Source organism: Diospyros lotus, chromosome 1 (genome assembly GCF_014633365.1).
Source record: "Diospyros lotus cultivar Yz01 chromosome 1, ASM1463336v1, whole genome shotgun sequence".
Taxonomy (NCBI): domain Eukaryota; kingdom Viridiplantae; phylum Streptophyta; class Magnoliopsida; order Ericales; family Ebenaceae; genus Diospyros; species Diospyros lotus.
Window position 1 is genome coordinate 53,345,794 of NC_068338.1, and position 27,450 is coordinate 53,373,243.

Below are 27,450 nucleotides of genomic sequence, written 5' to 3' on the forward strand. Positions count from 1 at the left end.
TCTCTCTCTCCTATTCATGCTGCTCTCTTCTTCTTCTTCTTCTTCTTCTGCTTCTGCTTCTTCTTCTTCTTCTTCTTTCCTCTGAAAATATCATAGAAATTATACATATAATTATTACACGTATAATTTTAAGACACGAGCACCGGTGATATACAAATTCCCTGTGTCTAATACAAGAAAGGTGATCGGAACAATTTTTTTCTGCATACTAAGTGTGGATCGACTAGGACCATCACATCTTGAGGTGGATTTAGTTTTAGTACAGAAACTATTTCTGTACTCTATTCTTACATCGGACAACAGGTATGAGATTTATTTATGTATTCAATTATTGAATATGCGTGTTGATTAAATACACAAATTATGTATGGCATGTATATTATATTTTGCTGTATATATCTGATATACAATAAAAAATTTATTTTTGCTTGTACCATCATATTAATGATTCCCTTCAGTACAAGCATATGAAAACTTTGAGAAAAGAATAGTTGGAGGAATAGTGAAAGATAAGCTCAAATGGGGACTTGTGATGAAATGTGACATAGGCATTTGATTGATCAGAAACACAATGGTTTGGAAGGCAAAACATCAAAATTGTGATGGCACAGAAGAGTGACTTAGAAGGGTAATAGATGTTTCAACTATTTGACGGTGCTTGCATTCAGCAAAACCAATGTGTTTCGGAATGTAGAGAGGACTAGTATAGTGAGAGATACCTTGATTATTGAAAAATTGTTTTACGTTTTATATATTTAGTGAGATTGTTGAGGTTGGCGGTGACATGATGGCTTGCTCCAGTATCGGGGATCCAATTCTAAGGAGGTGTAAAAGAAGCAGAGGCATAATGGGTTGACGATGCAGTATGTAATTACATTAGCTATGGGCAAAATTTTGCAATGTGGCTTGGAAGATCACAATACTGGCATCTCGGTGGTGGGCGATTATTGCTATCTATGTGGTGGGAACCTATGTAATTTTTTGTTGGAGCTTCTTTGTTCACGACTTGGGAAGCCTCTATTACCAGTGGGGTGAGGTAGGCGAAAATTGGATTGAAAACTACCATTATTTGACTTGTGGAAAGAACCATTATGACGAGAACCTCAATTGTTAGTTTGTTCAGATCTTTGATAGAAGTTTATAGTAGGAATATGAACCTCATATGACACCTCATCACGTCTGAGGTACTCTTCATAAGCTATACCAAATGGCTATGAAGTTCTTCAAAAGTAAAAAGGAGATCTCTGGTACGAATATAAGCTGCAATGTCACGGTATTCAAGTCCTAAGCCATTAAGGACATAAAGAGTCATGTCATCATTGGAGATAATATTATCAAGAACACTAAGTTCATCCACAGTTTATTTAACAGAAAAAAAAAAAACTCAGTGATAGAGATGGAGCCTTTCCTGCTCGCTTGAAGTTTGTTCTTCAAGGACATAACACGAGAGTGTGAGGGATTCACATATTTGGATTCAAGAGCCTTCCAAAGTTGTTGAGTCGTGTCATAGGCTGGGTTTGGAGTACTAGTGCCATCTAGACCAATGATCTGTGTGGGTAGGGCTGGGCAAGTACCGTCAACATAGCCAAAGAGCTTCATACCATGAAGAAGAGATCACCTAATGACATCATGCAAAGAAATTGGTGGTAGAAAGTTTGATGGAGGTCTAAGCACCCGATTGAAAGAACTGAACATGTTTGGTTTGAGAAATAGTAGTAGACTGAGTCTCAGGGGTTGTAATAGATTTGGAAGGGAAAGAAGCCATGGATTGATGCTCGTTGGAAAGGTGAGACTCTGATACCATATAGAAACATACCAGAGGTTTTGTTTTTTATTATATTCAACTTGTCAATAACGTACAGGATACAGATAAATATATACACAAGCAGAATTACATTTGAAGTTTGAATTTAAAATACAATAACGTTAAAACTACAATAAAGGATAGCCTTGACGATTGGTGCATCTTTAGCTAACTTTGAATAGCCTTGATGATCAGAGCATTGTTGTTGAGTTTGAATCAGGCATGCTCCGTTACACTATGGCTCTCAAAACTAATGTCTTTTCCTTTCAATACCCACGTCTCACCAAAGACAACTTTAACAAATAGGCACAAAGAGTGAAAGCCAATTCTTGGTTCACAAAGAGTGTGGAAACTTACTAAGAATGAGTACGTATGATGAGCCTCAAAATAAAGGGCCGACGTCGAATCCAGCTCAAAGGGAAGTGTTGGAGAAGGAGAGGAAAAAATATCAAAGTGCTCTCACCATCATCCATCAAGGGTTGGATGATGATATCCTTGAGAAGATTGTTATATGCAACTAATTCAAAGATTGAAACCACTTTTAAAAAGGTTGAAAAAATGAAAAAAATAAGACTTCAAACTCTGAGAAGTGAGTTTGAAAGGCTCCAAATGGAAGATAATGAATCCATTTCAAAATATTTTGCTCGAGTCTTAGTGGTCAACAAAATGAAGACTCTTGGTGAAGATTCGTAAGACGTTGGTGTGATTGAAAAAAATTCTATGCTTCCTAATTAGCTCAAGGTTTGAGCATATTGTGGCTGCTATAAAGGAATCCAAAGACCTAAAAACCATGTCAATTGATGAATTGAATGATTCATTAGGTACCCATGAAGAAAGGATCACTAGTACTAGAGGAAAGCATAAGGATGTGGAAAAAGTCTTGTAAGCAGAAGTCTCGCTCAATAATAAGGGAGATGCCTATGACAAAGGTGGGAGAAAATATCAAACATATAGAAGAGGTTGTGGACGTGGATGTAGGAGTGGTCAAGGCCAAGAAAGAGGCATAGGTGAATAAAAATATGATCTTGGGAATTACTCCCAAAATTCATCAAGTGGCCATAGAAGAGGAAGAGAAAGAGAAAGAAGAAAAAGTAACAATACAAGATAAAATGAAAGGAGGTACGACAAATCTCAAGTTGATTGTTATTCTTGTGGGAAACTCACTAATTGTTCTTGGGAATGTTATAGCAAAAAAAATAAAAAATAAAGAAGAAACAAATCTCATTGAGAACAAAGAAGATGGAGAAGATATACCTTGCTCCTTGCTTTCAAATAATATGTCCAAGGAGAAAAAAAGTACACGATACCTTGACAATGATGCAAGCAACCACATGACTAGCAATAGGACCAAATTTGTGGGGCTTGACACCAATTTTAACAGGAATGTCACAATCGGTGTTAATTCCAAGGTAGAGATCAAAGGCAAATGTATTATTTTAATTAAATTGAAGGAGTCGCAAAATACTTCTTGATCTATATGGAAGGCCGTCAATATCTTTGGCTAAGAGATGGTGATGCTAACCTTATTGCTAATTAAGGTGTCTATGATAAGAAATGGGAAGAAGGCTTGCGCAGAAGATCCATCGTGGAAATTAAATTATGGCACATGAGATTTGGCCATTTGCACTTTAGAGGGCTTAAGGAGTTAATTAGAGGAGTTTTATGAAGAAAATTATAACTATTTAAGTGTGAAAGCTGGTCACACTGTCTGAAATTTTAAAAATTTAGTGAAATTTATTTGTTGTTATTATGCCACTTTTTTATTTGAGTAGTACAAATAACTAATTTTTGAATGAATCCATGGACGTTGAAGTTAAGAAACAATTAGGACAAGCTTAAGGGGTTGGGGCTCCGATTATTAATTGAGGGCCCCAATCCCTTAATAAAATATTAAAAATTTATTAATTTTATTTTAATAATAAAATTAAAATAATTATTTATTAGACTAGGGATTAGGGCCGTAGACATATGCTCACCAACCTACCCCTGAGCTGGCCTGGAAACAATAATTATAAATTGAGTCAAAGTCTCTAATTAAATTTTTTCCTCTTTTTTTGTTTGAGTTGTCCCACCACCTTCCAATAGAACTTATATATATATTTTTATATATATATAAGTTCTATTGGAAGGTGGTGGGACAACTCAAACAAAAAAGAGGAAAAAAAATATATATATAAGTTCTATTGGAAGGTGGTGGGACAACTCAAACAAAAAAAGAGGAAAAAAAATATATATAGTGAGAGAGAGAGAGAGAGAGAGTTGGATGCTCATAAAGTAGCAGCCAAGCAACAACAACCACAAACCTAAAACTAAGAGCTTCCCCACTCCACTCCGATGGTCCATATATACTAGGTCATCCTTTTCTCAAGAATCATTCCTTCTCATCAAAAGATTGCATACGTTATGTCCGAAAAGATTGTGTATAGAGTTGCTCGTGGACGACATGAAAAGCAAATTTCTAGGAAACCCCCACCCCCATCCCCCGTGCCCCCACCATCTTTAGGAAGATTCAAATGTTGATTGCTCCATCTCCTCCAATGGCTGTCCCTAGCCATAGTTCATTCTTCATTTCTTTTGTACGTACCTAACCAAGAAGAATCTTTGAATTGGTGGCCAGGCTCAATAGCTTGCGAATAAAGAAGCCAGTTTCCTTATATGGAAGATTCAATACAAGCCAAAGGCTAAAGCCAGTTGCTTGATCACTGGTCCTTATTTTACATATATATATATCTGTGTGTGTGGACAATTGATTCAATTCCAAAGTTGGATTCTGGCACCTATCCAATAATGCATGGCTGCAATAAAATTGAGCTTAATTTGTCCCATCATCAGATCATCGCATATCTTTATAAAGGTGCATGTGAATAATGATATATATTCCTATTCTCATGTTACATGGGCTCACCAAAAAGGATATAATATACTATGCTATTCTAGCCACCAATTTTTTTTTTTTTTTAATTTTTGTGATCCCTTGTAATATATATACTATATATGGTTGGGGGGTCCTTTATTTGCTTCTCCATCCACAGTTGACCAATCACATATTGAAACGTGGTTTTTATTGGAAAATGCATGCCGTGTCACAATCTTAGTAACCATCGAACAAGTGACCTCCCAAGCAATTCGAGAATCTCAGGTTGAGTACTTTCTAGAAGTTGCACACAAAAATTTCAAAAGAAATTCTCGTGAGAATCACACTCAATGTTCCACTAATCTTTTGTTGAGGTACAAAATATTTAAGACTTACAATATTAGTCTTGTTATTACCTTGTCTTATTGCTTGTTTATAAATTTCAAAAACTAACTTAATAGTCAAAGCCTATTTTGGGAGGCAATGACTTTATATTTATAAGAGTCCAACATGTAGTGTTTCAATGTATAGCCCGATGTATATTCATATTTACATATATATATATATATATGCATTTATGATCCGTACGTTCACACACACACACTTACATATGTCTATATATTTAATCAAATTTTGGAAAATATTTTTCACTGTAAAAAAAAAAAAAAAAAAAACAACCCATTAGTCAACTACCAAAAAAATCACTCCAAGGAGGAACTGTCACAATCATATTATATTCTGCATGAATTTTCCGCTAAAGCTACATCTTTGTGGAAAGGGAAATATATGCTTTATTTTAAATATTTTGGGTAATATTTCATATCTATATATTGTATAATTATATTGATAAAATACAAGATATAATAAGCTAATGTACAAATATTACTGTAAAAATCTTATTGAAATGTTCAAATAGCATTTGCTCTCTACAAATACAAGTTCCTTTTCATGGAATAAGGGATAAAAAGTAAAAAGTATTGCCATAAGTAACTATGTAGAGTATATATATATGTGTGTGCGTTTATGTGGAGCTTGCATGTTGCACATTGTGAGTGAATTGTTTGAGGATGTCTAGGTACAGCATGGATCCTCTGGCTGTAGGCCGGGTGATAGGGGAAGTCCTGGATCCCTTTATAAGGACCGTCGCTTTTAGGGTGAGGTACAACAACAGGGAAGTCACCAGTGGTTGTGAGCTCAGGCCTTCCCAGGTAGCCAACAGTCCTAGGGTTGATATTGGGGGTGATGATCTAAGGAACTTCTACACTCTTGTGAGTTCACGTAACCCCGCCCCTACCCCTTAATTATTTTCTCATTTTTGTTGGATATATAGGTATAATCTTCCATTTCCATTTATCGAATTAAATTTTATAAGGTGTTTTTATAATTGATAGTTTATTATTGTTTGTATAAGTTTTCTTTTTATTTAATAAAAAAATAATTTTTATCGCATTGATAGTGACAATTATCTCCTAAATAAATGTGACTTCGTACCTATTAGTGACATTATTATTAATTTTTTTTACTTAAATTTATATGAAATTTAAAATTATTAAGTAATGCGTGCGATGAAACCCGAATGATCCTTTTAATCATTATTGCATGAGCATTGATAACCTAAAGTCCATTATTTTCCTGCATTTTTAGGGTTCTTGATACTTTGGACTATTACTTCTTCCCATTGTAGATTATGGTGGACCCTGATGCTCCCAGCCCAAATGATCCTTCCCTTAGGGAATACCTCCATTGGTGAGTACTTATCTCTCTCTCTTCATGCCAACATGTACATTCTTATATGGTTACTTAATTTTATTTCTGAATATATCTAACAAGGTTAGCTATATTTATATGGAGTTCAGGATGGTAACTGATATTCCAGGAACTACATCAACAAGTTTTGGTGAGTAATTTAAATGTGCACTTTCAATTTTAGTTGTCAATTACATGTATCTTTGTGTTGGTTGATTATTTCTTGATTTAATAAAAAATATTTTTTATTAAAAAAATTATTTAATTATACAATTTGTTAAAACAATTATGAACAAAAATCGTGAATAGGATTAATTCATCAGTTATGAACACAATTATAAAAATTTATAATCTTGTGTTACATATAGGGACGGATACAAAGCCCACAAAAAAATTAAAATTTTAATGTAAAAATCTAGTTTAAATTCATTTCAGCCTAACCCAGCTCAGCCCACCCCTCCCCAAATTGTTGGATCCGCCCCGGTTACGCACATGATTAAAAAAAATTCACAATTATAAACAAATCGATATACACATATCCCTGAATAAGGTGGACATGCACTAAGAAAACCCACATGCACCGAGTCATGGCTTAGGCCAAGCATCAGAAGAACCACCGCCAAGGCTAAAAACATCCAGCTTGCCCTACAAAGAGCAACCGTTGTGTTATGAAAATTTATCAATAAAACAAAATTGTAGCTGTTAGTTATCGCTTAAGTCATTTTTTTACTAAAACTCTTTTACTTTTAACGTACGTTTGTATATATATATATATAACACACTAATGGTGGGTTGGTGCAGGACAAGAGGTGGTTAAGTACGAGAGTCCGCTGCCACATCTAGGGATTCATCGGTTTGTTTTCGTGCTGTTTCAACAGTTGGGGCGCCAAACAGTATACCCTCCTTCGTTGAGGCACAATTTCTGCACAAGGGACTTCGCCATGCTTTACAATCTAGGCTTGCCCGTTGCTGCTGTCTACTTCAATGCCCAAAGAGAGCCCAGCAATAGAGGATGAGACAATTAACATATATATATATATATATATTGTTATTGTTGTTGTTACATATGATCATATTATGGATCTTAGTTACTTATGTGTGCCGACAATCGTCAAGATATATTTAATATATTTTATCTTTAATATTAAAATGTTTCTGATATCAACCAATTGATGAAGAGTAGTACTCAATACTAAATAACAAAAAATATTAAATGGTCGACGACATATAGATGAGATGAGAGCACCCTTTTTGGTCCCCCTCTTCCTTACCAAGCAGGGGGTATTTTTTCCCCTTCCTATTCATTCATTTCTGCTATTGTAAGCAGGGGGGATCCAATCCAGAGCTAGCGTTGCCTCTACTATTCAAGGTCGATTGGGCTCACTCCACAAGCACCCAGCCTTCCTTTTGCTTTTCCTTTGGCTTGTCTCCACGAATTAATGCATCACCTAGCTAGGAGCCATACTCATATTACTGATCACCTATGAATAATATTCAAATTTTTTTGTCCTATTTAACTGGGAGAATAAATCAAAGTTTATTCTATTCTTGCAATAACAATAACGTTCATTTGTTTAACATTTTGAGTTATATAATGGCATCCAAAGTATAATTGCTACAATGGATAAATTATATTTATTATTATACTTCTCTACAAATTAATTACTATACTTTAATTTTTTATCATCACAATCACTAAATTTTAATTTTTATTACAATTTAGTTCTTTTCATTTTTATCAAATTCTATTTAACAAAAACTAACATCATATATGTTAATTTTAACATAAATCTCAAAATCACTTGATCGTAGAATTTATGTTAATTTTAATATTAAGTGATTTTTAGATTTACATTAATATATATTATGTCAGTTAATATATTATATATTAGTACAAGAATATTATTAAAAATATTCATCAAAATAGCATTTTCGTAATCAACACTAACACAAAATTTATATTCTCTTCCAATTGGATTAAGTTTAATAATTTTAGGTTAAAGACATGCAAATATATATTTTTATAGCAAAGATAATATACTAATACAATAAATGTAAATATTGACTATTTTTAATCTGGTCTGTATTTTATTTTTTGTAATTCGAACTGAAATGTTTTAAATATTCATAATAACTTTCTGTATCGATATATTTTATTAAAAAAAATTAAGACATATCATAACTCGAATTATAAAAAATAAATACAATTCGAACTAAATATAATTTTTTTCATATAAATATATATAAACATTTTTACTTTTATCTCTATCTCAACTAAATTGAGTATAACCAAAGTTAAAATAGCAAAAGGGAGGAATGGCATCATATAGTTGGGAGAATATATTCTATTATGAAACCCCATCCAACAAGGGGAAATATATATTCCCTTCCCATCCAAACATCCACTTAATTACGTCACAAAATAAAATGAATATAAAGTCTTTTCATTTCATGGAATGAAAAATATTATTACATTCTGATTTTTGTATTTTTCTTTTAATTACATATAATACTTGAAAGAGAGTAAAAGTTCGATTTACCCAAATTAATCGAACCGAACTTATCCATTCAATTCAATTTATTTATTTATTTTTTTGCATCGATTCGGTTCTATTAAATTTTCTCAAAAGTTTAATTTTTGATTTTTAATTTGATTTTTTGATTGAAAGAACTGAATTTTAAAACGAAATTATTTTGATGTTTATAAAATAATAATTTTTTTTGATTTTATGTGTTATCTATCTATCATGTAATTTATGTATCATGTGAAAATCATTTGAATTAAGAGGTTAATGGAGGAAAACGACTAAATTTCTAATTTAAAAATATTCAATTAATTAGTCTTAATTCTCTTAATACTAATATAGTATTTGTTAATTAAGATATAAATAAAAAATATAAAATATGGAAAGCATTTAAAATTTTTATCATTTTCAATATAATTATTAAATTTATCTCAGTATTTTAAGATATGTTTATTTTTTTCTTTCTCAAGATAAATATATCTTAATTTTTATAAAAAAATAATATTTATATTTTTTAGGATATTTTAAAAATTTTAATAAAAAATTTAAATTAATTCTTTTTTTTTGTTTACTATTTTATGTCTCGATCTTACTATTTTATCAAAGACTACTTGGAAATGAAAGATTTTTTTATTTAAAAATTACAAATAATTAATCTTAATTATCATTCATATCATATATTTCACCGTTTCTCATCGCACAGCGCACCGCACGCCATTGCTAAGAGCCTAAGGGGCCTCCGCACAGCCTCGGCTGTCGATCATCGACGGTAAGAGTTTCCCCTCAACTTATTTCCACATGCTCTTGTTTGTTTATTTGACAATTGTGGGACGAGGGTTGTGGAGATATGGAAATCAAAAAACTTAAAATTAGTGGGTTTTAGGATTTGGGGGGATTTTAATTACATACGCCTGATCCGATTCACCAGTCTTTTAGTTACAAATACTGTAGATTTCAATTGGATATTTCCGTAGTTTCATTAATCGCGAGTGTGTGATGAGCGTTAATCATTCAGAGTGCACTTGCCGAACATATGGAAGTAATTGTTCTTTTTAATGGCTGCGCTGTTGTGATTTTCTGCATAACTTTTTTCCCTATTGGACTGGAGGCAATAACTTTTATCTGAAGTGGTATAAATTTTACTAATTTTCTTATGTCTTGACTATTGTCAATGATTTTAATAGGAAATGATCCTGAAATGTACCTGATTGGAATGATTATCTTGTGATGGATAGATGGGGGTACATGAAGAATTAGAATAAGAAATGAAAGCCTTGAAAAGAAGGTGAATGTGGCCGCAATTAGAGGTAAAGTGTGGAGACCTTTTTAACACAGTGTGCCTATGTGCAACGTAGTTCCATGTAATAGTTCTGAAGAAATGTAGGGAGGTAAAAAATGAGTGGCAATAAAGAACATGATTCATTTATATGAAACGAGGACATGACTTAATTGGCACAAATCGGAGAACAAGATTCATAAGAATGAACCCAATTGACTTGGGCAAGGCTCAAGTCCAATTTACTTGTTCTTGTATCCATTTCTTGGACGGGACTCGCAAATGTTCAATTGAGTTAAGTTTTTACATGTACGATGTCACAAAATGAGACTTGGTCTTCATCTATTAGTAAAGCTAAAGGCTGGTGAAGAGTGGTTAAACAGTCAAAAGGAAAACACACTAACTTCACAATAAGAAGACATGTAGAGAACACTAATCAAAAAAAGAAATGTAGAAAACAAAGTACAATTATGCTGTCATATGTAGAGAATCCAAGAGCCTAGAACCAAGGAACTAATGGACTTGAGGTGCATATCCTTTTAGCCCTGAAGTTCTCCTAGTTGTTCCCTTGTTAAAAATAGGAGAGGGGAAATCCTGTATAGGTTCTTGCATCCGCAATTTTATAGTCAAGTGACTGCATAACCAAGAAGTTTTTTGGTTTCTGTTAGGTTTCCTTATGTAGTGATATGGGGTAATTTGACATCTCGATCATCTTCAGTTGCTAGCTATTTAAATGAATTCTTTCTATGATTTCAATTGTTTAGCTAGTATTTGGGTTTATGTACATATACCAGCTTGGAATATGCCTGCATGACCAGATGTTGCTTTGCGATATTCTGAATTTGTCTTGCTTTGCGATTTCCTTTTTGTACTTAGATTCCCTTGCATGTTTGATTTCAAGAAAGAAGAAGAAGAAGATGTTCTTAAACTGTGTGATGATTTATGTTAATTCAATTACAAACCTTTTATCATAGGTGAATTTTTTGTATTTTTGTACTTTAAAAATTAAATTTGGTGTCTGTAAGTTCTTGACAAGGGCATTAAAAATTTGTGATGAACTCTCCTTTGTTCTATTGTTGATCTTCAATACTTTATATATTGTTAGAGTGTGGCTATATTATATGATGTCTTTGCAAATCCATGGTAAAATTCCACTAATCCCGTTAGTGCACTAGGCTTTCAGTTTCTCATTTCATTCTGCACTCTTCATTTGGTAGACTTGAGTAAAATTTTAATTGTCATTTCATTATAACAATATAATGTCTAAAGTAGTTTGTTCCATGCATTTTTTAGTGCTTGAAGCAGAATGAATTTCCTCATGGCACACCTGTGCCTCTGTAAACATTTGTGGTAGATAGAACTTTATAATATTTTTAAGTTGGAGTTGTGAATTTCAACTGTTCAGCACCAGTAGCTATCATACAGATGACCTTTTCTTGTGTGAGAATAAGCATTTACGTATGTTTGTTTCTTTATTGAACAAAATCCATCATGCTCACCTTTTTCATTTCTTTTTTGCCCTTCTTAGGATAAATGTTTATGATTTTACTACGGACTTCATCATTTTCAGGGTTTAGTTTGTCACTACTGAAAGTTACCATGAAAATGTAACTCCATTCATCTTGGTTAATATTGTTTGACATGCATGGTTATGGTCTCTCGTTTATCCTTTCTCATTCTGTCTTCTTGTGATGCATTTAGGAGGTATTTAAATTACAGGTAGGAAATTATGGCTGAGGAATCTCCCAAAAACAAGCTGAAGGTGAGTAGTCATTAACCATTGAAGTTATATTTATATTTTATCTTGCATATGTCTTTAAAAGCTGAATAGAATTCTCTTCCTACTGGTTCTAGATCTGTTTAGATGCTGAACATGCAAAATGCAGCATTTGTCTAAATATTTGGCTCGATGTTGTCACTGTTGCTCCCTGCTTTCACAACTTCTGGTTTGTAACTTGTCATGTTTTTGATCTTGTTCTAATTATTTGAGTTTGTTCCTTTCTAAACAAGAGCTTGTATTTTCATTTTAAGCAACGGATGTTTCTCAGAGTGGCTGAAAAGGTCCCAGGAGAACCACTCAACTGTTCTTTGTCCCCATTGTCGATCAGCAGTGCAATTTGTAGCAAGAAACCATTTTCTGCATAACATTGAAGGGTGTTGAGAAATCTATGAACTGAAGCCGATTCTTGCCAAGAACAGAGAGGATTCACGATGAGTCCGTCGGTTACAGATTTAGGATTTCAAACGAGAGAGAGATAGATTGTAAACTTCTGCAGGTTAGGGCATGAACAAGCCCTTAAATACTTGGGCGCTGAAAACTTGGGCCAAGCAATAGAGATGGGCCAAATGAGAGCTTGGGCTGGGCTGTTAATAAAACTTGGCCCACCAATGTATATATTCAACATAATGTATATTCAGTAGATAACCAAATGAGATGCAAATATAAATGAAATGCAAATTCACATGAAACCCAATTGTAAACATAAATGCAATAATCAAATACATTTTGAATCACCTAAAATATTAACAAATTCCATCTTGATTCAAGAATGGATTGATAGTGGACTTGACCAAAGACCCCTGCAACTCTCCCAACTACAACGGGAGCACATTGAGTAACGACCAAGCTTGCTCAAACTATTGACATGAGACCAACTCGACTTATACATACCTCACCAAGGACAACAGAAACCTCTATCAAGACTTCTATGAACGAGACATTAGGACTAACACTAAGACTTTCATTAGACTTGAAAATTTCCTAAGGTTCTGACTACACTCTCACCCTGCAATTAAAACACAAAATAAAACACAATAAAAATTTTATATTTTTTTCTTTATTTAGGTGAGAGGTTTATACTCGTCAGTGTACGAGTGCAGTTGTAGTCCAAATTTAAATTTATACTTTCTGGATGAGTCCAGGTCGTCCATTGAGAGATTTATTTTATGACAAAAGAAAAAGAATGTCACACAAGCACACACGCATTTGGACAAATTGGCAACAAGATTTTTTATGATTTTTTAAACAACAGATACTAGAAAATAAAGTAAGGCAGAAATTGAAATAAACATTAAATGTAAAAATATGAAGTTGGATAGTGCTTGAATTAAGACAATTTCAGTACCAACCCGTTGATTCCCAAATTTTAGCATAAAAGATTAGCAACATTAATTTAATTTCAGATATGAGGGTTTGTTATTAAATGCAATTAGAGATGATAATAGTTCTAGGTTAAGCAATCCCCATACATGATATGCGGGATTCTAATTTAAGCAACCACCATAAATCCAATGGCAATTAATACACAAAACAACTAAATTAATCATCTGAGTTTAGGTATGATAGCGTTTCCAATTCTAGTAACTCTCATACATGGCATGAAAGCTCTAAGTTAGGCTTACGCTCCAATCCAAACCTAGTGATTTTTTAATAATTAATACACACTCATACTGAAATTTAAATTAATGTTACTTATTTAAAGCGCAGCTTTCTTTGGGAATCATTGGCGTTGGACACTGTCCTTGCCTTAACCCAAGATTAGATTTAGCTACTCATTTTTATTTGAAAGTTAATTGACAGAAATTTAAATGACGTAATTTAAATAACAGAATTTAAATGACAGGAATTAAAATAGTAAAAACTAACCGGCCATTTAGGCGGTGGATAATTAAAAGACAAGAATTAAAATTACAGAAATTTAAAAGCATAAACTAACCGGCCATTTAGGCGGTGAATAATTAAAAGACAAGAATTAAAATTGCAGGAATTTAAAGGCATAAACTAACCGGCCATTTAGGCGGTGAATAATTAAAAGACAATAAATGACATAAGAATTTAAAAGAAAAAAAAAAAGAAGTAAGATTATAAGAGAAAGTACTAAAGAAAATGAGAAAAAACAAGAACAATTCTCAAAGAGAGAATTATAAGGAAACAACTAAACTTTTATTCAAGAATAATAATCACACTTACAAATGCAATCAAGTGAGCTATTTATAGGCCACAAGATACAATACAAACCACACAATTTCAATTATTCAATTAGACATAATTATATCTAATGGGCACTCACACACTTAAAGTTAAATGGATTTTAGCTATAATACACACCTAATATTAAATGGATTTTAGCTAAAATACATACCTAATAAAGCACTCATAAAGTTAAATGGATTTTAGCTATAATATCTACCTAATAGTTAAATGGATTTTAGCTAAAAAACACACCTAATAAAGCTCTCACATAAAAAATAAAAATAGATTTCTTTAAATTGGTTTTTAATCTTCATTAGGATTAAAAATAATCCTTGGGTCTTCTCTAAATAATATCTTCCATGGGTTGCTCAAATTGGGCCTTAATTCTTCATGGGCTTGAATTCTTTATGGACTTTAATTTTTCATGGGCTTGATTTCTTCATGGGTTTGATTTCTTCATGGACTTGAATTCTTCATGGACTTTAAGTCTTCATGGGCTTGAATTCTTCATGCCTAAAAAATAAAATAAAAATAATTTAATGTTATTAATAAATTATATATTATATATATGTATTACACATGACACATATATATATTAGATTATATTATATATATATATATTACATGCATGCATATAATGATGTATATGTATTATATATTATTATTATTATTATTAAATTTTACTTTAAAATTTCATTTAATTCATTTTTCAATTTAAACTTGCATATAACTATAAAATATATATTAATATCTAATTTAAACCATTTTTAAGATCAAAAGAAGGGTATAATTATAACAAAATTTTTACAAAATTAACCACTAATCAGGTTCCACCTTAAGACTAACAAATTTCCACCTCAAACTAAACAATATCAGTTTGATCAGGTTTGTCTAACTCTACAAGACTAGGCACATATCAACTTCTAGGCCTACATCAGATTTTTCAAACTCAATTCTCTTTCTTGTTCAATATTCAAAGACTTTCTACTTCTTAGACTTAAAAAAAAAACATTTTTACACCTAAGAAAGAATTCCCAAAATCTTCACAGAATATTTATCAACAAAGGAAAGGAAATTATCAGGCCCTTGACAGAAAACAAGGACTTGAGAAAACCCCACAACAAGAGACAGCAACATGCCAACAATGGGATTTACCCATACCTTAGGCATCCATGGGATCCACCCATAAAACAAGGCATCTATTGGGATTTACACAACCCACAGGATTCACTAAAACACTAGGTTATCAACCTATCAAAATCCAACCATACCTTAACATGCTTAACTCTAACAGCCCTATTATGACCAATATGCCTTAGCCTTTTCATGCCTAGAATCCAAAGACAAACTGCCCGTCCCCACTCTCACATCCCTCTGAGAGATTTGCATTTTCTTCCTTATTTTCTTTCTGCCTCAAAGGACAGTTCCTCCTAAGATGACCTCCTTTCTTACAAAACCAACAAGTCACCGATTTAGAATTCTCTTTACCCTTAGACTTAGGCTCACCCTTTCCTCTAGAATAAAATTTCTTATTTGACTTATCCTTAACATATAGACCTTCACCTAAACTAGATTTTTGTTCACTCTTAGTTTCAATGTCTCTTAATCTTAAGGCTGATAGGACATCTTCTAGAGTTAGAGAAGTTCTACCATATTCTATTGCAGTTCTTAAATCTCTATAGGATTCTGGCACAGAATTCAACAGAATAATTGCTTGATTTTCATCTGATATTACCTCATCTATGTTAGCAAGACCTATGGTAATTACATTGAAGTCATCTAAATTTTCTTCTAAAGACTTTGAAGAATCCATTTTAAAACCAAACAGTCTTCTTTTCAAATGAATTTTGTTAGTCAAAGATTTTACCATATAAAGAGACTCAAGTTTTGACCATACCTTTGCAGCAATGTTCATACCAGTGTTCATACCATGCATTTACCTGTCGTAGTACCTTGTCAGCTAGGTTTAGGATGATAAGGCTATAAGCCAATTCATCCATTTCCTGGCTTTCCTCAGAAGGCAGCGTAGCTTCCTTATCCTTTCCATTCGTTAGCACAACCAGTGCCTTTGAGCACCGGTTTTGAACCAAAATGGCCTTCATTTTCTGCTACCACAACCCGAAGTCACTGTGACCATCGAACTTTTCAAGTTCTATCTTCATAGGTGCCATCTTTGGTTTTATTCTTGCAAGGAAAAACAAAAAACCAACAGCAACACAAGATGGAACAAGAATAACACAGGATGGACAGTGCACACAGAACACAAACAGCAAGGAGAAAATCATAGCCACAAGAACAGTATAGGGATCAGATTGCAAAGCTTCAAAACACTAAGCAATACAATCAACCTAACTAATTTCTTAGAAAATAATCAAGTGATATACACTTGCAACAGGAAGTAAAATAGAAACGACAGTAAACTGAAATAGCAACAATAGAGAATAGCAGCAACAGTTAATGATTGAAAGAAATAATCCAATCCAGAAACTTCAAAACTGACTCTCCAAATCCTATCTTGATTTACAAAACAAATTCAAGAACACAGTAAGGATTACTGCAAAAATAAACCTGGTCGTTACAATCCTAACTAAGTTCAAGAACAACAAAAAATCAATAGCAAGGAACAAATCTCATAAACGAAATCAGCAAGCATAATAGGATAGCAAAAAACCAATCCAAGATATCTCACAGAACAATGAGATCAAAGGATACCAAATACTTATAGAATCGGATAACCGATTGCGGCCTCCGATCTTCCGAAAACGACGTGACCTTTCAAATCTTACCGATCGCCTTCAAGATCGAGTTCTCGGATCTGATCGCCGATGGATCTGATTCGCCCTCGAGTGGCTCTGATACCACTTGTTGAGAAATCTATGAACTGAAGCCGATTCTTGCCAAGAACAGAGAGGATTTACGATGAGTCCGTTGGTTACAGATTTAAGGTTTCAAACGAGAGAGAGAGAGAGAGAGAGATTGTAAACTTCTGTAGGTTAGGGCATGAACAAGCCCTTAAATACTTGGACACTGGAAACTTGGGCCAAGCAATAGGGATGGGCCAAATGAGAGCTTGGGCTGGGCTACTAATAAAACTTGGCCCACCAATGTATATATTCAACATAATGTATATTCAGCAGATAACCAAATGAGATGCAAATATAAATGAAATGCAAATTCACATGAAACCCAATTGCAAACATAAAATGCAATAATCAAATACATTTTGAATCACCTAAAATATTAACAAAGGGGTAACTCCATATTGGTTTCTCTATTCTTGTGGATTTTAACTATTTATGCTCTTTTAATGGGCCAATTTTCCAGTCATTGGTTACTCTGGTTGGATCATTTTATATTAAAACATACAGGCAGGGTTGGAGCCAATAGCTCTTTACAAAATTAAAACTCTACACACAAAAAATTCCCAAAATAAAATTTCCTTTAAACTATTTCCCAGAATAAAAAATTTCCTAAATCTTTTTAATCCATACGCTCTTTCGTTTCCTCCATTTCTTGAGTTTTTTTGAGTTTCTAGTTCAATTTCCATATTTCTAATGCATTTTTTACTCACTTTTCTTTTTTTTCTTAATAAAATGTCATTCTAATATCTTGTTTTGACTTGAGTTTTGTTGTTCATCTTTGTTTTGCAGGATATTCTGCAGACTGATTCTTCCTTAAAACATTCTGATAAAGAAATTGCACATTTGGATTCTCATGCATCAATAAAGTCACCTCTTGTGAGTAGCATAATTCCTGATTCCATATTAGTAGAGTGGCATAATCCCAATACTGTATGTAAGTTAGCAAAGTTCTATTTTCATTTTTCTTGTAGATTTCAGTGGATAACAGGGTTTCATATGTTAATATTATGTTTCTCTAGAATATGTTTGAATTTTGATGATTGCTTTGGCAATATGGATGCTTTTGCATCTTATCGTTAATGTCAATGTTCACGATCTTATTAATTTGTTGTTTCTTTTCTATTTAAGTTGATCAAATAATTGAGACTTTCCCTTGCCTTGTGCAGTTTGTACTGAAATTTTTCTGTCAAAATTGTCTATGCTCACTCACTGCTAGGAGTGGAACCCTAAGCAATGTTACTATTTCTTTTGTTGTGTATTTTCTCTTTCCACTTAGAGTAACCTGTCTACTCTGCTTCTTCTATTGAAAGTGATTTTTGTATTGACCCCAATGATATTATTTTATGATATCACACAAATATCACAGTTGACAGAAAATGCAACATTGAAAGTAAAGAAAACAAAAATCAAAACTAATGTCCACGGTCAAATTACAAGTTAAAATGTTGGTCCTTTTGTATTGCAGTGAAATTTTATTATTTCATGCTTGTTTTTATTTCCTTGGACTGTTAGGAGGTGCCAGGTAAAGTTAGTCTAACAATTGAAAGACTTTTGGAAGATATTAAGTCTTTAAATCTTAAAAAGTGTATTGGACTCTCACCGTGAAAAATAAACTCTGTAAATTAGAAAATAAAAGAGTTAAAGAAGTTATTTATTTTAGAAGAGGTAAGCTGGAAATGAAAGTCAAGGTCTTTTTCATCAGAGAAGCTTATAGGAACATCAAAATTTTCCCAACAAATGGCCAGTCCTTGTGGAAGATCTAATCGCAAAGGTTTATGGTTGAAGGAAAATAAATTGCGAATGACATTGATGTAGCCAATGGTACAGTGGACCTTTATTCCTTCCTTTATGGGACGAAGGGTGAGGCTCACTGTTTTGGTTTGGATTTCAAAGTCTTTCTAATGAAAGCAGAGTTTTACTTGTAATGCTGTTCTTGGAATATGAGGTTGTAAGAGCTCTGAACAGTATGAGTGGGGACAAGACCCCTGCCTAGATGGTTTTACTTTGGTGTTCTTTCATCATTGTGGGTAAAGTGGTCTTTAACTCTATTACTTCTATGAAAAGTCTCAATGGCTTGTTTATTGCCCTTATTCCTAAGAAGGGAGGTGTATGATTTAGAATTTAGATCTCCAGCTTTTTATTTTAGTATGATTTGATGAGGTTATAGCTTTAATTTTATACGATTTGTTTAGTAAGTTGATATATCTTCATTCTGGAGTCAAACTCTATGTGCATCCTTCAGGCACTGAGCTTGCAGGATTCCAGTGCAGCCAGGTTACTGTTGTCAAGCTTGTGGAGGAATGATGCCTTCTAGAAACAATATAAGTGTCCCACAACATTGTAAGTTCTATGACTGGTGGCTGCTTTTTTTCTTATTACATCTTAAATGTTGCATCTGTTCAACCATGCTTAGCTCCTTTCAAATGCCGGGGACATTCCTAGAATGGCCCTATTGTTTCATCATTTTATTTGAAATCATATTGTTTCACCAAAATCTTATTGTGGAAACATGGCGGGGGTTCTTTAAAAATACATATGGCTTCCCTCTAGGGATGACAATGGGTATCCTACCCTGTGGGTACCCACTAAAACCTTACCCTAATGGGGAGGGTTTTGGTATCAAAAAATATTCATAGGAAGGGTATGAGTGAAGTATTTAAAATACTTGCCGGTTACGGGTAGGGTGGCGGGGATAGGGTCCCCCTACCCATACCCTACACTGATATATATATTTATATATATTATAATTCATATATTTAAAGAAAGTCCAAATCAAACATACTCTTACAAACTTAAAACCTAACATAGTTATGGTTATGATCTCTCTGGTCTCTCACCCTCACCATCAACAAACTAATGTGGTATTTTTTATTATTATTAATGTATTGGAACAAATTAAAATATTTCCAATTTTAAATTTTAGTTTTTTGCTTGCACAAATGCCAAATTCATTTATTTCCACATTGTTGTGAAGTTTTTTAAATTATGAGTATGAATTTGTTATAATGGGTATATATCAGGTATATGAGTGGCCATTAGATATCCATTACCTTACAGGTATGTAGATGTGGAGGTTAAACAAAATATGCGAGGGTATGGGTACATAGTCGGGGACAATAATAGAGATGCAGATACACTAATGTCTTTTCCTTTCAATACCCACGTCTCACCAAAGACAACTTTAATAAATGGGCACAAAGAATGAAGACAATTCTTGGTTCACAAAGAGGATGGAAACTTACTAAGAATGGGTACATATGATGAGCCTCAAAATGAGGGGCCGGCGTCGAATCCAGCTCAAAGGGAAGTGTTGGAGAAGGAGAGGAAAAAATATCAACGTGCTGTCACCATCATCCATCAAGGGTTGGATGATGATATCCTTGAGAAGATTGTTAATACAACTAATTCAAAGATTGAAACCACTTTTAAAAGGGTTGAAAAAGTGAAGAGACTTCAAACTCTGAAAAGTGAGTTTGAAAGGCTCCAAATGAAAGATAATGAATCCATTTCAAAATATTTTGCTCGAGTCTTAGTGGTCAACAAAATGATGACTCTTGGTGAAGATTTGCAAGATGTTCATGTGATTGAAAAAAAATCTGTGCTCCCTTAGCTCAAGGTTTGAGCATATTGTGGCTTCCATAAAGGAATCCAAAGACTTAGAAACCATGTCAATTGATGAATTGAATGATTCATTAGGTGCCCATGAAGAAAGGATCACTAGTACTAGAGGAAAGCATGAGGATGTGAAAAAAGTCTTGTAAGCAAAAGTCTCGCTCAATAACAAGGGAGATGCTTATGACAAAGGTGGGAGAAATCAAACATATAGAAGAGGTTGCAGATGTGGATGTAGGAGTGGTCAAGGCCAAGAAAGAGGAAGAGGTGAATAAAAATATGATCATGGGAATAACTCCCAAAATTCATCAAGTGGCCATGTAAGAGGAAGACAAAGAGGAAAGGGCAACAATACAAGATAAAATGAAAAGAGGTACGACAAATCTCAAGTTGATTATTATTCTTATGGGAAACTGATCAGTCATTGTTCTTGGGAGTGTTATAGCAAAAAAAAAATAAAGAAGAAACAAATCTCGTTGAGAACAAAGAAGATGCAGAAGATATACCTTGCTCCTTGCTTTCAAATAATATGTCCAAGGAGAAAAAAAGTACGCGATACCTTGACAATGATGCAAGCAACCACATGACTAATAGGACCAAATTTGTGGAGCTCGACACCAATTTTAATAGGAATGTCACAATCGGTGTTAATTCCAAGGTATTATTTTAATTAAATTGAAGGAGTCACAAAATACTTCTTGATCTATATGGAAGGCCGTAATCTTTGGCTAAGAGATGGTGATGCTAACCTCATTGCTAAGGTGTCTATGATAAGAAATGGGGTGAAGGCTTGTGCGGAAGATTCATCGTGGAAATTATGGGCTATGGCACATGAGATTTGGCCATTTGCACTTTGGAGGGCTTAAGGAGTTAATTAGGGGAGTTTTATGAAGAAAGTTATAACTATTTAAGTGGAAGCTGGTCATGCTGTCTGAAAATTTGAAAATTTAGTGAAATTTATTTGTTGTTATTACGCCACTCTTCCATTTGAGTAGCACAAATAGCTAGTTTTTGAATGAATCCATGGGTGTTGGAGTTAAGAAACAACAATTATAAATTGAGTTAAAGTCTCTAATTAAGTTTTCTCCTCTTTTTGTATGAGTTATCCCACCACCTTCCAATAAGAGAGAGAGAGAGAGAGAGGGAGGGAGAGTTGGATGCTCATAAAGTAGCAGCCAAACAACAACCACAAACCTAAAACTAAGAGCTTCCCCACTCCACTCCGATGGTCCATATATACTAGGTCATCCTTTTCTCAAGAATCATTCCTTCTCATCAAAAGATAGCATACGTTATGTCCGAAAAGATTGTGTATAGAGTTGCTCGTGGACGACATGAAAAGCAAATTTCTAGGAAACCCCCACCCCCATCCCCCGTGCCCCCACCATCTTTAGGAAGATTCAAATCTTGATTGCTCCATCTCCTCCGATGGCTGTCCTTAGCCATAGTTCATTCTTCATTTCTTTTGTACGTACCTAACCAAGAAGAATCTTTGAGTTGGTGGCCAGGCTCAATAGCTTGCGAATAAAGAAGCCAGTTTCCTTATATGGAAGGTTCAATAAAAGCCAAAGGCTAAAGCCAATTACTTGGCCACTAGTCCTTGATATATCTGAGTTGGTGGCCAGGCTTAATAGCTTGCGAATAAAGAAGCCAGTTTCCTTATATGGAAGGTTCAATAAAAGCTAAAGGCTAAAGCCAATTTGTCCCATCAGATCTTTTATAGAGGTGCATGTGAATAATGATATTCCTATTCTCATGTTACAAGGGCTCACCAAAATACTATGCTATTTTAGCCACCAATTTTTTTATTTTTGTTATCCCTTGTAATATACTCTGGTTGAGGGGTCCTTTATTTGCTTCTCCATCCACAATTGACCAATCACATAATGAAAGGTGGCTTTTATTGGAAAATGCATGCCGTGCCACAATCTTAGTAGCTAACGAACGAGTGACTTCTCACACAAAAATTACAAAAGAAATCTCGTGAGAATCACGTTTAGAATATATTTGATCACACACATTTATCATAAAAAATGTGTAATTATTACATATATTTTTTTACAGAATCAATCAAACACTCTTAATTTTTTATAAAAAATATGTATGATACAAGTATTTAAAACTTTTTTTTATGAAATTTATTTTTCAATGGGGTGGGGTGATTTTTATTTTCTAGGTAGTCATTACTCAAAATTAAATTTTAGGTGATGCAATCAAACACACTCTTAATGTTCTACTAATTTTTTATTGAGGTAAAAAGACTTACAATATTAGTTTTTTTATTATCTTGTCTTACTGCGTGTTTATAAATTTTGAAAATTAACTTAATTGTCAAAACCTATTCTGGGAGACATTGACTTTGTATTTATAAGAGTCTAACGCATGATGTTTTGTTGTATACATATTTAAATATACATATGCATTTATGATCCGTATGTTCACACAACACACACACATACACGTCTATATATTTAATCAATTTTTGAAAAATATTTTTCACTGTAAAATAATTTGCTATGTATGTTATAATTTATCAATATTTACAAGTATATTTTATACCCAGAAAAAAAACAACTCATTAGTCAACTTCCAAAAAAGTCACTTCAAGGAGGAACTGTCACAATCATATTATATTCTGCATGAATTTTCAGCTAAAGCTACATCTTTGTAGAAAGGGAAATATATGCTTTATTTTAAATATTTTGGGTGATATTTTTTATCTATATATTGTATAATTGTATTGATAAAATACAAGATATAATAAGCTAATGTACAAATATTACTGTAAAAATCTTATTGAAATGTTCAAGTAGGATTTGCTCTCTACAAATATAAGTTCCTTTCATGGAATAAGGGATAAAAAGTAAAAAGTATTGCCATAAGTAACTATGTATGAGTATATATATATATATGTGTGTGTGTGTGTGAGTGTGTGTGTTTATGTAGAGCTTGCACGTTGCACATTGTGAGTGAATTGTTTGAGGATGTCTAGGTACAGCATGGATCCTCTGGCTGTAGGCCGGGTGATAGGGGAAGTCCTGGATCCCTTTGTAAGGACTGTCGCTTTTAGGGTGAGGTATAACAACAGGGAAGTCACCAGTGGTTGTGAGCTCAGGCCTTCCCAGGTAGCCAACAGTCCTAGGGTTGATATTGGGGGTGATGATCTAAGGAACTTCTACACCCTTGTGAGTTCACGTAACGCCGCCCCTACCCCTTAATTGTTTTCTTATTTATATAGTCAATCCCACATGATGGAATAACGGCTAGATATGTTATTGTTGTTGTATGTAAGTATAATTTTCTATTTCATTTATTGAATTAAATTTTATAAGATTGATAGTTTATTATTGTTTGTTTAAGTTCTCCTTTTATCTAAAAAATAATAATTTTTTGTTTAAGTTCTCTTTTTATTTAAGAAAAAAATAATTTTTAACACATTGATAGTGACAATTGTCCCCAAATGAATGTGACATTATTATTAATTTTTAGGGTTCTTGATATTTTGGACTCTTTACTTCTTCCCATTGCAGATTATGGTGGACCCTGATGCTCCCAGCCCAAATGATCCTTCCCTTAGGGAATACCTCCATTGGTGACCTCTCTCTCTCTCTCTCCATGCCAACATATACATTCTTATATAGTTAATTTTATTTTTGGATATATTTAATAAGGTTATCTATATTTATATGGTACCCAGGATGGTGACTGATATTCCAGGTACCACATCGGCAAGTTTTGGTGAGTAATTCCCTTTTAAGTAACCCTAATAAAATTTTTTGTTTTGGGCCACTCCTATATGTAAGTTTTTTTTTTTTCTTTTTATGCTAAATACGATCCCTAAAATCCACTTAGGTTATGGATGGGTGCATGAATCGGTTAATTTATAATAATAAAAAAAAGCCCATAACTGTGTCTGGCGAATATTGTTAAAAATTGAGTAAAATGGACACGAACACGATTAAAACTATTGTAACAAAAATCTTAATTATAATCAAAAGCTACAACCATAACTGATAATTATATATATAATATTAGTTTTATATATAATATTTATTTATAAAATATTTAATTTATTTACAACAATATTCAATAAATAGAATTGTTACCTTAAAATATATTATAACAAAATTTTCAAAAAAAATAGCAAAATCATTTCTCATAAAACGCGTAATCATTTTAAGATTTTTACTTTCGCCGTTGGATTTTTTGAGGCTAATTTGAATATGTGTAATCATTACTTTAAATCTAATTTAAATGTGGATTTTCAATTTTAGCTGTCAATTACATGTATCTTTGTGTGTTGGTTGACTATTCCTTAATTTAATAAAAAAATATTTGTTATTAAAAATTTTATTTAATTATATAATTTATTAAAACAATTATGAATAAAAATCGTGAAGATTAATCCATCGTGACATGATTATAAAAATTCATAAGCATGTGTTACACACGATTAAGGATAGAATCATAATTATAAACAAATTGATATATACTCAGGTTCATTGTTCTTGTTCGATTTTTTGTGTTCGTATCTTTAATTATGATAGGGGAGATAAATCGTAGATTGAGTCTTTAACCCTTTCATAAGATGAGAATTAAACTCATAATCCATCAAATTAATATCGATTTATTACTCATTCGAGTGTTCGATGACATACACTTATCCTTAAATAAGGTGGGTATGCACTAAGAAAACTACAAGCAAGGGCACACATGCACCGTGGCATGGCTTAGGCTAAGCACCAAAGAACCACCGTCAAGGCTAAAAACATCCAGCTTGTCCTACAAAGAGCAACTGCTGTGTTATGAAAACTTATCAATAAAACTAAATTGTAACGGTTAGTTATTACTTAATCAATCTTTGCTAAAACTCTCTTAGTTTTAACGTATGAATGTATAACACGACTCAAAGTTCTAATATATATATATAACTAATGGTGGGGTGGTGCAGGACAAGAGGTGGTTAAGTACGAGAGTCCTCTGCCACATCTTGGGATTCATCGATTTGTTTTGGTGCTGTTTCAACAGTTGGGACGCCAAACAGTGTTCCCTCCTGAATTGAGGCACAATTTCTGCACAAGGGACTTCGCCTTGCTTTACAATCTAGGCTTGCCCGTTGCTGCTGTCTACTTCAATGCTCAAAGAGAGCCCAGCAACAGAGGATGAGACAATTAACATCTGTTGCTCCTGCTGTTGCTGCTGCTGCTATTATTATTATTATTATTATTATTATTACTACGGATCATATTATGGATCTTAGTTATGTGTGCCGACACTCGTTAATATATATTTAATATATTTTATCTTTAGCATTAAAATGTTTCTGTTATCAAGTAATTAAAGAGTTCAATACTAAATAACAAAAAATATTAAATGGTCGACATAAATGAGAGCACCTTTTTCCCATCTTCCTTGCTGAGAGGGCAATCTTTTCTTGTAGTCTTCATCTCTTGTCTGGTCTAAAAATAGAGCCTTACCCCTTGCTATCCATTCATTTTTGCAAGCTGGGGTGATCTAGAGCGTTGCCTTTACTATTCGAGGCCGATTGGGCTCGCCCCACAAGAACCCAACCTTCCTTTGGCTTGTCTCCACGGATGCGTCACCTAGGTGCCCTACTCATATTTCTAAAGGCTACTAGCTAGCTTTCAATACTAGTTGTTACCTTAAGATGTCATTTTTTCAATATTATTATTGAATAGCATGGCTTGGGGTTATGGGAACTCAAATAGAAGAACAGAGTTATCAGTGTGGTACATGAAATTTTGGGGTTCTGAGTCAAAATGTAAAAATGAGTCTCTGAATCATATTTAAATTTTATTTTTTATAATAAAATATAAAAAAATAAATAAATATTCATTTAGACATGAGCAAAATAGTGATTTACAAATATTCATATAGACACAAGGGTAAAAAATAAATAAATATTTATTTAAACATAGAGAATAGAGAAAGTTCATTATGTAGATTTTGGATTAGGGGGAGTGATTTATATAAGGGTAAAATCGTCATTTAGACAAAAGAACAAAATAGTCATTTTCTCTCAATTTTATAGGTCCTTTTAAATTAACATAATTTGTGAACCCTAAGACAATGAATTCTTGAATAATTGCACTAATAGGTCCGGCCTGCATGTTAAGGGTGACCTTATTGCATAATTCAAAGCGCACTTGTGTATATGTGATAATTGATGCTTTACATGTACCTTAATGAGATAAATTATATATATGAATAATATTGAGTATTTTGAATTTTTTTAGCCTATTTAACCAGGAGAATAGATGAAAAGTTTATTCTATCCTTATAATAACAATAAGGTTCATTTGTTTAAAATTTTGAGTTATATAATGGCATCCAAAGTATAATTACTAGAATGGGTAAATTATATTATTATATTTATTTAAAAATTAATTACTATACTTTAATTTTTTATTATGACAATCCCTAAATTTTAATTTTTATTACAATTTAGTTCTTTTCATTTTTATCAAATTCTATTTAACAAAAACTAACATCATATATGTTAATTTTAACATAAACCATAAACCTCAAAATCACTTGATGGTAGAGTTTATGTTAATTTTAATATTAAGTGATTTTTAGAATTACATTAATATATATTACGTCAATTAATATATTATATTTTAGTACAAAATATTATTAAAAGTATTTATCAAAATAGCATTTCCGTTTAATTTAATCAACACTAACACAAAATTTATATTCTCTTCCAATTGGATTAAGTTTAATAAATTTAGATTTGACACGTGCAAATATATATTTTTATAACGAAGTTTATATA

The 27,450-nt window shown here is 32.8% G+C and overlaps 3 protein-coding genes across 6 annotated transcripts in view; all 3 read left to right on the forward strand.

The window, feature by feature from the left end:
* Positions 1-25,969, forward strand: LOC127794634 (protein HEADING DATE 3A-like). 2 transcript variants are annotated; one of them, XM_052325892.1, is made up of 5 exons: positions 1-303; positions 23,644-23,836; positions 24,182-24,243; positions 24,349-24,389; positions 25,603-25,969. In XM_052325892.1, the coding sequence occupies exons 2-5, from the start codon at positions 23,651-23,653 to the stop codon at positions 25,815-25,817; spliced, it is 504 nt and encodes a 167-aa protein (XP_052181852.1). In that variant the 5' UTR covers positions 1-303; positions 23,644-23,650; the 3' UTR covers positions 25,818-25,969. The 2 variants fall into 2 exon arrangements, with proteins under 2 accessions (XP_052181852.1, XP_052181846.1); XM_052325886.1 differs by lacking the exon at positions 1-303 and having other exon boundaries at positions 23,570-23,836.
* On the forward strand, positions 5,726-7,564 carry LOC127794646 (protein HEADING DATE 3A-like). Its single transcript, XM_052325900.1, has 4 exons — positions 5,726-5,926; positions 6,343-6,404; positions 6,515-6,555; positions 7,206-7,564. Exons 1-4 carry the CDS (start codon positions 5,726-5,728, stop codon positions 7,418-7,420), a joined length of 519 nt encoding a protein of 172 aa, XP_052181860.1. The 3' UTR covers positions 7,421-7,564.
* Positions 11,905-27,450, forward strand: part of LOC127794568 (uncharacterized) — a 40,325-nt gene continuing 24,779 nt past the window's right edge. The window contains exons 1-2 of one of the 3 annotated variants that reach the window (XM_052325849.1): positions 11,905-11,967; positions 12,060-12,151. In XM_052325849.1, coding sequence (XP_052181809.1) covers positions 11,935-11,967; positions 12,060-12,151 — 125 coding nt within the window. In that variant the 5' untranslated portion in view covers positions 11,905-11,934. The remainder of the gene's footprint in view (positions 11,968-12,059; positions 12,152-27,450) is intronic. The other 2 variants (XM_052325840.1, XM_052325878.1) reach the window with 2 other exon arrangements.

Coding starts and splice junctions, on each gene's coding strand:
- LOC127794646 (XM_052325900.1), top strand. CDS start 5,726: ATGTCTAGGTACAGCATGGATCCTCTGGCTGTAGGCCGGGTGATAGGG. Junction 5,927..6,342: donor TAAGGAACTTCTACACTCTT/GTGAGTTCACGT, acceptor TTCCCATTGTAG/ATTATGGTGGACCCTGATGC. Junction 6,405..6,514: donor CTTAGGGAATACCTCCATTG/GTGAGTACTTAT, acceptor TATGGAGTTCAG/GATGGTAACTGATATTCCAG.
- LOC127794634 (XM_052325886.1), top strand. CDS start 23,636: ATGTCTAGGTACAGCATGGATCCTCTGGCTGTAGGCCGGGTGATAGGG. Junction 24,244..24,348: donor CTTAGGGAATACCTCCATTG/GTGACCTCTCTC, acceptor TATGGTACCCAG/GATGGTGACTGATATTCCAG. Junction 24,390..25,602: donor TACCACATCGGCAAGTTTTG/GTGAGTAATTCC, acceptor GGGGTGGTGCAG/GACAAGAGGTGGTTAAGTAC.